Source organism: Triticum dicoccoides, chromosome 4A (genome assembly GCF_002162155.2).
Source record: "Triticum dicoccoides isolate Atlit2015 ecotype Zavitan chromosome 4A, WEW_v2.0, whole genome shotgun sequence".
NCBI classification, from domain to species: domain Eukaryota; kingdom Viridiplantae; phylum Streptophyta; class Magnoliopsida; order Poales; family Poaceae; genus Triticum; species Triticum dicoccoides.
The window spans coordinates 150,259,326-150,271,497 of NC_041386.1; the positions used below are offsets into that span (position 1 = coordinate 150,259,326).

A 12,172-nucleotide genomic window follows, 5' to 3' on the forward strand; every position below is an offset into this window, starting at 1 on the left:
GAAAATCTCAAAGCCGCGCAATCGCGCTAGAAGAGTTACTATGATAGCAAGCATCATGACTTGGCTTTCGAGATCGGAGACCATGTCTACCTCCGCGTCTCTCCAATGAAAGGTACTCGTCGTTTCGGTATCAAAGGGAAGCTTGCCCCTAGATACGTGGGTCCTTTCAAGATCATTGGCAAAAGAGGCGATCTTGCCTATCAACTTGAGCTTCCGTCCAACTTTGTAAACGTGCACGACGTGTTTCATGTGTCATAGCTTTGCAAGTGTTTCAAGACTCCTGACCGCACCATCAACTTCGAAGAGATTGATCTCCAAGAAGACATGTCTTATCATGAGCATCCTGTTGCTATTCTTGAAGAAACTGAGCGCAAGACTCGCAACAAGTCTATCAAATTTCTGAAAGTGAAGTGGTCACATCATTCCGACCGAGAAGCCACCTGGGAACGCGAGGACCACCTCTGTTCCGAATATCCGGAGTTCTTTCAGTCCTAGATCTCGGGACGAGATCCTTTCATAGTGATGGAGTATTGTAACGCCCCGTATGTAACTTGCCATATTTGTATTCCAACTCTTGCCATTTTCGGCTCTAAGTTATGATATTCCCTCGTGGTTCGGTTTTGTCTTCGTTTTGCATTTTGTCCATGTCATGCATTGCATATCATGTCATCATGTGCATCGCATTTGCATACGTGTTCGTCTCATGCATCCGAGCATTTTCCCCGTTGTCCGTTTTGCAATCCGGCGCTCCTACGTCCTCCGGCGCCCCCTTTTGCCTCTTTTCGTGTGCGGGTGTTAAACATTCTCGAAATGGACCGAGATTTGCCAAGCAGCCTTGGTACGCCACCAGTAGACCGCCTATCAAGTTTCATGCCATTTTGGAGTCCATTTGATACCCCAACGGTTAACCGAGGAACCGTAAAGGCCTCGTGTGTGTTGCAGCCCAACACCCCTCCAAAGTGGCCCAAAACCCATCCAAAACCACCTCCATCCTCGTTCGATCACAATCGCGTGGCCGAAAACCGCACTCCATTTGGACTCTCCTAACTCCCTCTACCTATAAATAGACCTCCCCCGCCGAAATTCACGTTCAAAACCTACCCTAACCTCCTCCCGCCGCCACCGGACACGTCCGGCCGCCGTCGGACGCATCTGCGCCGCCGCCACCAGCCAATCCTACCTCGCCACGTGTCCCGCCGGACCTCCTCTCTCCTCCCCGCCGCCGCGGCCCGAGGGAGCCCAGATCGGGCCCGCCGCCCCCACGTCGTCTTCCGCCGCTTGCGCCCGACCCCGCCGCCCGAGCCCTCACCGCTTGCCGCCACCTCGCCCTCCGGCCGCTGCCGAGCTCTTCCGCCGCCGCCGACCACCGATCTCCGCCCCGCCGCCGCCGCGCCGCCTCCGCCGTCCAAGGCCGCCGTCCACCACCGGATCCGGCCACCTCGTCGCCCCGGCTTCTTCCTCTCCTCCGGCGCAACTCCGGCCACCGCGGCGTCAAACTCCGGCGAACCTCAGGCACCGCGCCGCTCAGATCCAGATCCAGAGAACCCTAGGGTTGACTTCGAATTCTCTCTGAGTCTTTTTCCTGTATCTTTTTCAAGCACTTTTCATCATGTCATAATTCTGCATCCGTAGTTCCGTTTTGGGCGTGCCATATATCAAAATGTTCATCATGATGTCCTCTTAATTTTGTTCCATTGCACCATGATTGTTTGAGTCCATCTTGATGCCCTAATGACTGTTGCAAGAGTGCTATAAAATGTTAGTCCCTGATTCTTATCAGTTTATGAGCATTAATCATTTTTGCCATGATTATTGTGTGCTACATATGGGCATGAACTCTACATGTGTTTTGGGCTATGACATGCCATCTTTACAGGGGTGTATGCCTTGTATTTTTGTGATCAATGTGGTGACTAGCACAAGCATGCAAAGTAGCTCTCGTGATGTTGCTGATTTCAGGGACTTAGAATTTCACTAAGTCATTTCCCTATTGTTATTTGTATGCCATGTTTTCATGTTGCTACAGAGTGATCCATGCTTCTTTTGAGTATGTTCAGTAAGGATGATTCGGGCATATGGTTGTGCTCTATCCATCCATTCCTTGTTTGCATTTATGGAGTACCCTAGCACGAGTCAATCTTGCTCTACTTTTACTATAAAATGTTCCTGGAAGGTTGTTTACGTGTTAATCAATTTTGCCAAGGTTGTTGTAGTTGATCCATGCATGCTATTAGGTTGTTCTTGCCATGGTTAGCTTCTTGATTATGTCTTCTTGCTGGGAGTATGCTTAGTTTTTCATGCAATGCCTTGTGTTGAGTGCATCGAGCTCGCAAACATGCCTTCATAACTCTGTTTTTGCCATGTCCAGTTTTCTGGTAAGTCTGAATCTGTTAACGATACTTGCTATGTTTACATGGGTGCCATCATATTTTCTAATCCTTTTTGGCTTATGGTCAGTAAGGGACTTTTGTTATATGTTTTGAGTAGATTCATGCCATGCCTTTGTTTTCTATGTTCTGTTCCTGTAGCATGTTGTTAACTTGCTCTAAACATTGCTTCCTAATGTTAATTCCTGGCATATTAGTATTTTTACTAAGTCTGTGAAGCTGATATCTTTTGCACTTTTGCCATGCTTGTTTGAACCTGCTCTTGTGTGATTTAGCCATAGCTCAGTGTTCATCTTTTGTCAAGCATCTTGAGTAGATCACTGCCATGTGCTTTGTTGCTATGTTGGAGTGTAGTATCTTAGTTTCTTGTTGCATTCTAGATGGCATCATGCTGTTAATTGTAGAGTTGTGCCATTCTTGTTTTGCTTGCCATTTGCAAACCGTGCATCCGATTCCAGTGATCTTTATATCGATTTCGACCGAAATCGACTCATCTTTCCAGCCGGACACTTGGTTTGCCAAGTTGAGACCTGATTCAATCTTTTTCTTCCGGAGCACGCATATGCATTGCATATCACATCCCGCATATCATGCCATGTTTTGCATCATGTTGCTTGCGCATTGCACCGTGGTTGATTGTGGTTTCCTTTGCTTGTGTTCTTGCCTTGGGTAGAGCCGAGAGACGAGTTCGTGATCGAGGAACCCGTTGAGTACGTTTACGAGGATCAAGCTTACGTCAACTCGGAGAACTTTGCAGGCAAGATGACCATACCCTCGAAATCACTTCTATCTTTGCTTGCTAGTTACTCGCTCTATTGCTATGCCACGATACCTACCACTTGCTATATCCCGCCTCCCATATTGCCATGTCAAGCCTCTAACCCACCTTGTCCTAGCAAACCGTTGTTTGGCTATGTTACCGCTTTGCTCAGCCCCTCTTATAGCGTTGCTAGTTGCAGATGGAGATGAAGTTTGTTCCTTGTTGGAACATGATTATTGTTGGGATATCATTACTATTATATCTTGTTTACTTTAATGCACCTATATACTTGGTAAAGGGTGGAAGGCTCAGCCTTATGCCTGGTGTTTTGTTCCACTCTTGCCGCCCTAGTTTCCGTCATACCGGTGTTATGTTCCTTGATTTTGTGTTCCTTACGCGGTTGGGTTATAATGGGAACCCCTTGATAGTTCGCCTTGAATAAAACTCCTCCAGCAAGGCCCAACCTTGGTTTTACCATTTGCCACCTAAGCCTTTTTCCCTTGGGTTCCGCGGACTCAAGGGTCATCTTTATTTTAAACCCCCGGGCCAGTGCTCCTCTGAGTGTTGGTTCAACTTGTCAGCCGCCGGTGGCCACCAGGGGCAACTCTGGGTTGGCCCACCGGAAGTTTGGACAATTCGGTATGCCCTGAGAACGAGATATGTTCAGCTCCTATCGGGATTTGTCGGCATATTCGGGTGGCTTTGCTGGTCTTGTTTTACCATTGTCGAAATGTCTTGTAACCGGGATTCTGAGTCTGATCGGGTCGTCCTGGGAGAAGGAATATCCTTCGTTGACCGTGAGATCTTGGGATGGGCTAAGTTGGGACACCCATGCAGGGTTTTGAACTTTCGAAAGCCGTGCCCGCGGTTATGGGCTGACGGGAATTTGTTAATATCCGGTTGTAGAAAACCTGACACTTAAATTAATTAAAATGAATCAACAGCGTGTGTAGCCGTGATGGTCTCTTTTCGGCGGAGTCCGGGAAGAGAACACTGTCTCGTGTTTTGCTTGAAAGTAAGTAGTTTTAGGATCACTTCTTGATCTTTATAGCTTCTCGACCGTGCTTTGCTTCTCTTCTCGCTCTCATTTGCGTAAGTTAGCCACCATATATGCTAGTGCTTGCTCCAGCTCCACCTCACTACCTTTCCTACCCATAAGCTTAAATAGTCTTGATCACGAGGGTGTGAGATTGCTGAGTCCCTGTGAGTCACAGATTACTTCCAAAACCAGATGCAGGTGCCGATGATGCCAGTGCAGGGGATGCGACCGAACTCAAGTGGGAGTTCGACAAGGATTCAGGACGTTACTATGTTTCCTTTCCAGACGATCAATAGTGGAGCCCAGTTGGGGCGATCGGGGATCTTATGCATTTGGGGTTGTCTTTATATTGGTTCCGTAGTCGGACCTTGATTGTATTCTGGATGATGTAATGCTATATTTATGTATTGTGTGAAGTGGCGATTGTAAGCCAACTCTTTATTCTCTCTTTTATTCAGTACATGGGATGTGTAAAGATTACCCCTCTTGCGACATGTCTACTATGCGGTTATGCCTCTAAGTCGTGCTCCGACACGTGAGAGATATAGCCGCATCGTAGGTGTTACAGTAGACGACACGCTCCCGTCTCATTGCTATGCATCACCATGATCTTGCATGTGCGTAGGAATTTTTTACTACGTTACCCAACAGATGCCAGGTAGGTCCTTTCTCTTTCTGCTTTTTTCTGTTTTCCCATTTTATTTAAAACAGAGACAACTAGGGAGAAGTTTGGGCTACCAAAAGACTTTGAAAAAAGTGATACTAGGACGCTTAAATTCTCTATAGTATTTGGCACTGCTACAAAAAGTTTGAGAGTTAAAGGAATTCATTTGATTTTTGTTTAATTCAAAAGGAATAAATGAGGCTGAAAGTGGTACTGTTTTGGATGATAGCTCCCAAATGAGTAAACAAGTGTGGTGGTTTTCACTAAAACATGAACTATTTTTCAGACATGTTTGTGAAACTTTAAATTTGAATTTTGGATTTGACTTGGATCTTTATCAAGGGCAATTTGACTTGGTCAAACATGATGACATGACATCATTAGTGTGAGGTTACTATAGCATGGCACTGGGGTGTTACATTTTTGCACGGACATCATTAACAGGAACATCTTGCACTAAAAAACAGTTTTTTTAACTATTTTTTGTGATTTTGCTGTTTATTCCCGGGTTTATTTGAGCCCGGGTGCAGATTAGCTACGTGATGCTTCTTACTGTACTGTTTTTGTTAGTTGGCACATACTCTCTCCGTCCTGTGCTCAGCCCATTTAACTTTTCTCTCTTCTTATTAGCATTTTGCTCGACGCAGTGCGCACAAGCCGTCAGTGCTATTCCGATTTTGGAAGCTTCTAGATGCTTCCCAATTTGGTTTTTATTTTTCTTTTCGGGTTTTTCCATTTTTATTTTTTATTTTTTTTCTTTCTCTTCTTCTCTTGTGTTTTGTTTTCATTTTATCATTCTTTAAATCCATGAAATTTTTTCGTCAAATTCATGATTTTTCTACAAATCGTTGGACTTTTTAAAAATTTATTATTTTTAAGTTGATGAAAGTTTTAAAATTGGCAAACCTTTTTTCTAATGGACGAACTTTTTCCAAAGGTGTAAACTTTTTCAAATACGCAATCTTTTTTCAAATTTGTTAAGTTTTTTAAATCCATGAGATTTTTCAAATCATGGACCTCTTTTCAAATGATTTTTTTAATTCGTCAACTTTTCAAATGCGCGAACATTTTTCCAAATTTGCGAACCTTTTTATTCATGAACTTTTTTCAAATTAATGTTTATTTCATAGTCATAAAAAATCCAAATTCATGAACTATTTTGAATTCATGATTTTTTAATATATGGATTTTTTTCCTCAATTCGTGAAGTCTTTTGAATTTCATGAACTTTTCTCAAATTCCCTCCAAGCCGGCTGACAGGCTGCGTTTTGCGGTCCAAAATTTCTTTGATCTTCTTCTACCATTATGTTTTATCATCAAATTTGTATCCGGTCTAATGCTCCGGCCACTTTGAGTGGTGCAAATCCATGCAACAAACCATTCAGTGGTAAAACAGCCTGTTTGTTCACCCTATCTTTCAAGGAAGACAGCCTGCGAACCAACATGTGCTTGAATGGTTAGAGGGACGATGGTATCCCCAACCCATCAGGTTCAAATCCTGGTGTTCACATTTATTCCTGGATTTATTTCAGGATTTTCGATGATGCGCATTTAGTGGGAGGAGACGTTTCCGTCGACGACGAGGCGCCTATGATGACTTCATAAATCTCAAGATGATATACCGGCTCAGTCTTCCGAAGGTGCTCATAAGGGTAGGATGTACGTGTGTGCGTTTATGGGATGAGTGTATGCGCGTGTATATGAGCGTTTGTGTCTGTACTGATGTTCAAAAAGAAAAAAAGACAGCCTATCTCCTCTGTTCACCCAACTAGAGTAGATGGATTGTCTCGCTATGCCATGCCCGGCTAGAGAAGCGCAGTTTATTGGTCAAATTAGATGAGCTTGATCCTTGTGGTGCCAAGATCAAACACATACCTCTTGCCTAGCAGTTTGTAATCTGCGTTCCTTACAGTTCATCAAATTCCTTGTATCTTGATTTTTTTATCAAGCTAATTTGAGTAAGAGTGGATCCAATGCTGTGCATGATGGTTACATTCTCGAGTAGGACAACTCCATTGCTCATTTCTTAAAATTCCTTCCACCGGAATAGAACAGTACAGAAGAGGCAGCCGCAATCAGGGGGGCCAAAGGCAGCAACAACGAACATGCGCCAAATATCGTAACATGCACCAAATAAAAGGGATAGGCGAATAACCACTGGCCAGAGGCCCGAACGTAGACAGGACCACCACCCAGCCCAAGAAAAGAGCACGAGCCCAGGCAAATGCAAGAAACGCCATGTGGGCTCAAAAGGCAGCGGCCTCGAACGCCATGTGATAGCCTGAGCGCTCGCGCAGCCGGGCATACACAGGGACCAGAGAAAGGAATAGGCGAAAACCCTAAACCTCGCCACCGGCCACGGCCATGGCGGCCACCACCGCTACACCCGCCTTCCTCCGTGCGACCGAGCTCCGCCTCCTTCGCTGCACCCTCCCCTCCCCGATCTCCCAACCAGCTCCCCCCTCACCTCCCCCAGCTCACCCGCTCGGTCCTGTCGCGGCCTCCGCCCTCGCCGCCGTCGAGGCCGGGGACTACGCGGCTGCTATCGCCTCCGCCGTCCCCCACATCTTCCACTCCTCCGCCTTTGCCGAGGTTGCCCATGGCTCCCCAGCGCAAGTTTACGCCGACCTCACTGCCGCTGCCGAGGCGTTCCTCCGGGGGGATGGCGGAGGGGCCGCGGGCGAGGGGTTCCAGTGCAGGTGCGCGCTTGTTCTCTCCGCAGCGGTGGCCGCGCTGCTCGCATTCACGCAGCAGAACGTGACGGGACCGTCGGGGAAGTGTTCACCCTTCCCTTTCCAGTCTTCACCTTTGGATGAAGGGGGGCATAGTGATCCTGGAAGCAAATGGGTTGATTGGGCTTCGGATCAGTTAGCTTCTTTTGGTTCCCATGTTCATGGGAAATTCGCCCTCTTGCCCTTCATTGTCTTTGCAGAACTACTCTTCACAAGCATAAAGGGTCTGGACTCCTCTGATTGTTGCAGTGTGTCATGGTGGTTGTGCAGAACATCCTTGTCCCAGCAAAATATTTTAGATGAGCTATCGTCCTCTTTGTTTGATCCAGTACAAGTGTACAAGAAACAAATGCTGACCCACTTTGGTGAACTTGAAAAGGTCTCTAGCTACTGGGGTTCTTTGTTATGTGATGGAGAAGGCCGTTCTTTTGTCTCGGCTGCTTTTCTGGAAGCTGGAATCGTGGAGTATAAATATGGTCGAGTTGATGCTTCAAGGCTGCATCTGGATAGTGCTCAAGAGGCATGTGGGATTCATCTCTCTCTCACAGGGATTCTTGGTTTTCGAACAATACACCAGGTGGACGCCAAGTCCCAAATGGTTCTAGTTGCGAAGACTTCTAAACCAGCAGCTGACGATGGCCAATCAACAGAGCTAGCAGGACCTCAGAGTGATGGTGTGGCTTCCAGAAAAGCGACGAGCTCTGTTCCAGATGAAAGTGGTGAATTTTGTGATATACTAAGAACACCAAGACTGGATGAAAATGGGAATGACTCGAGCAGTGAGAGTATGACATCTGCAAACACACAGATATCGCTATCTGCTATCCAGCAGGCCGCTGTACTTGCACAATGTTTACATGTGAGTCGGAGTAGTCGGAGTGATGAAATGTCTGGGTGGGAGATGGCACCATACATAGAGTCAATTGATTCTCAAGACAAGTCATACTTTGTGGTCAGGAACTTGTGTGATGTTCTGCGTATTAGGTGGGAGTCCACCCGCAGTCGGACAAAACAGCGGGCACTGTTAATGATGGAGAATTTGGTTGAAGATATTGCCAAAGAATTTCCTGTAGTTTCACAAAGAGCCAAACTGGTTTTTGGAGTTCATATGCCATCTATCCCTGCATTAAGGAAAGAGTATGGTGAACTTTTGATAAGTTGTGGTTTACTTGGTGAAGCTCTTAGTGTCTTCAAAGAACTCGAATTGTGGGATAATCTAATCTATTGCTATCGATTATCGGGTAAAGTCGCTGATGCTGTTAGTCTAATAAATACCCGGCTCCCTGTTACACCAAATGACCCAAGGCTATGGTGTTCACTTGGTGATGCTACTAATAATGACGACCATTATAAGAAAGCCCTGGAAGTCTCAAATAACAAATCTGCTCGAGCTCTGCGCTCTCTGGCTCGCAGTGCATACAACAAGAATGATTTCCATACATCCAAAATTCTTTGGGGATCTGCATTGGCATTGAATTCTTTGTATCCAGATGGCTGGTTTGCCTATGGTACAGCTGCATGGAAGGATAAAGATCTTGAGAAGGCAGTGGATGCTTTTAGTCGTGCTGTGCAGATAGATCCTGAAAACGGAGAAGCGTGGAACAACATAGCCTGCCTGCACATGATTAGAGGAAAGAGCCAGGCGGCAGTCCAGGCATTCAAGGTAGCTGTAAAGTTCAAGAGGAACAGCTGGGAAGTTTGGGAAAATTACAGTAAGGTTGCTTTGGACACATGCAACATGCGACTGACACTTGAAGCTGTCAAAATGGTATTAAATCTGTCCAAGAACAAGCACTTCAATGTTGATTTATTGGATAAGGTGATGGCCTCTGTCGAAGAACATGGTACACAACTTACTCAAGAAGCTAAATCCATAAGCAACGCTTCAGATGATGCAAACAAAGAGACCAGGCTACCAAATCAATTACTAGATATAATTGGTGATATCCTTCAGCAGATTGTACGGAGTGGGGCTAGCAATGCAGAGTTTTGGGGATTATATGCAAGATGGCATAAAAGCAAGGGCAACCTCATGGCATGCTCGGAAGCTTTGTTGAAGCAAGTTCGATCCCTCCAGGGTTCTGGATTATGGCATGATCAGAAGAAGTTCACTCAGTATGCTCAAGCTTCTCTGCAACTTTGCAAGGTCTATATCGAGATTTCCTCCACGACTGGAAGCAGACGAGAATTATTGTCAGCTGAGATGCATCTTAAAAGCTCCTTGAAACAGGCAACGGACTTCTCAGGTACGGAGGAGTATAAATCACTTAATGACTGCCTTGACCAATTAAGGGGCCTGATTGGCGATGCATAGAGTTACTGATATCTTGGTTGTGAATCAAGGTCATCTTGTCATATGGTTTATCACAGACCCTTTACAGAAAAAGTTTTTTTTTACCGAAAAAGCAGACCCTTTATAAATGACAAGCATCGTCAAGTCGCATCACCCGATGGTCTATGCTCAAGTTCGGCACGAAGACACCAGACCCTTTATTTACTCTTGTTCTGTTATTCATGTTGGTCGTTTGCTCAATGTTTCAGCGCACAATCCAGCTTGTAGCTGTGAACACTCTGTTAATCAGGTTTATCATGTGTAATCCCAGACTATATTTGGGAGAAATATTTGTACTGTTGCTTCTGTTTGAATGAAAGTGTTGTCGTGCTCTCAAAAAAAGAGTACTCATCCAGTTTGTTCTTTCTCCCAATTCTCCTCATTTTAGGATGGCACATGAACACGATGATGTTCTGCAGTACCAATTTATTTCTGAGATACATATGCTATTCTAAGAAGGATTTTTACTGTCATCATTTGACTTCCACTACAAATATCAATATAACTGGTTATTTTTGACTCTTGCATGGACAATCTACTCATACTTATGCATGGATAATATGATAAATTGTGGTCAGCTGCTTCTGCATGGTCAAGCCCGCTGATAAGGCACTATATACTTTTTTCCTTAGATTAAGTGCTACTGAAATAAGTTTGTGGGTTGCAATACTTTTGGATATAATTGTAAATGTGTTGCTGGCTGCAGTATAGTTTGTCAATGTCATGTTCCATTCCATCTCACCATTTTCCTTGACCGGCACAATTGCAACATCGCAAATTGGTTATTCAGTCATATGTAATGACTCCAAACACATGCCTTTTTAGACTATTCAGCTATCATTTACGTGTTTTTGCCTGTTTGGTTATTTGATTGTTAACTGACAAACATTCTCTTTTTGTCCTAAAAACATAAATACTATTGCTATGGTGAGTTTAGTGCCCATCTGAAGTAGTAATACTGTGTTTGCAAATCATGGGTTATTACTTATTAGTTACTGCAGAATATTGGGGACTACTTGGTTCAGTTTACCTTTTATGCTCACTGTAAAATATTGGGGATTTGTTCTTGGGATACATGTGAAACTGAACCTTATATTTTAATTCCACGTGCTCTGTATTTCCCTTTCAAAAGTACACTGTAGATTATTGCTACATATGGCATCTAACTTTAACAACATAACTTAATACTGGTAAATAGGAATTATGCTACGTCTATGTTGTGCTTTGCTCTCTTTTTTTCAGAATATTCAGATCACATTTTCTATGCGTTGTTTGAAACGCTGCAATGTAGATATATACTCCCAGGGCACTGCCACTGGCGTTGACACCACAGGGTCCTGAGCGCCTCGGCATTCATGCCAAGGTGGCCACCCGGCAGTGGTCCGATGGAGCCGACAGATCAATCCGGGAAGGTGGGAAGGCCAGCAGGACGGAGAGGAAGGTTGACGTCGTGGGCGTCGACATTCGTGAGGTGACCAGGACGGATGAGGAGAGCGCGAAAACTACACCTCATGACGGTACTCCTGATCCTGGTGCTTCTCTCCCTCTGCTGCCTTGATCGCCTCGGTGCCGTAGCTTCTGCAGACTGCTGGTATGTACCCGGAAGGATGCAGCAGTGACTACGCTGGACTGGACACTGAAGAGAGCACCACCATGTTTCAATACATCATGGTTGCAGATGATGAAACACTTTGATACCCAACCTGTATGACCATATGGTGCCTGAACAAAGATTGGCATTTTTGTAGGGAGTTCCCTATGTCTTAGTAGACCTAGCATTTTAATTAAAGATCTCACGTTGTGATTGATCAAATTTCCGAGCATGTTATTTCAACTTCATTATAGACCTCCTTAGGTTGTGTGTGCATCAGTACAGGCTTTATAATTTTGTGGAACAATCAGTTCCACAGAGAAAGAAAGGATCGCCTGAATTAGGGACAAGTTCATCTTCTTCTTCTTTTTTGAGGGGAGGGAAAAAGTTCATCATATCTTTGATAAAAAAAATTGTGCCCCCTTATCTTAAACTAAGAGGCTGACTAGTTTTTTTGGTCTTCTCCAATGTATTAAAAAAAGATCTTCTCATAATATGACAGATTCAACATTGGGAATTTTTTTGGCATGAATGTAGGCAATTTAAATCTTGGAAGGCCACTCGCCAAGAGTAGCTATTGAGAATTTTCAAATGCAGGCTTATGAGGAAAAAGTATAGGGATTAATCATAAGGGCATGTACAATGGTTCTATCTTAAGAGGGCCATG

General features: G+C 44.7%; 1 protein-coding gene across 1 annotated transcript; it reads left to right on the forward strand.

The window, feature by feature from the left end:
- The first annotated feature begins 7,129 nt into the window (after positions 1-7,129).
- LOC119285484 (tetratricopeptide repeat protein 27 homolog) lies at positions 7,130-10,390 on the forward strand. Its single transcript, XM_037564767.1, has one exon. It carries the CDS (start codon positions 7,215-7,217, stop codon positions 9,894-9,896), a length of 2,682 nt encoding a protein of 893 aa, XP_037420664.1. The 5' UTR covers positions 7,130-7,214; the 3' UTR covers positions 9,897-10,390.
- Positions 10,391-12,172: the final 1,782 nt, after the last annotated feature.

What these genes read in the sequence shown, in the direction of transcription:
- LOC119285484 (XM_037564767.1), top strand. Translation starts at nt 7,215, where the DNA reads ATGGCGGCCACCACCGCTACACCCGCCTTCCTCCGTGCGACCGAGCTC.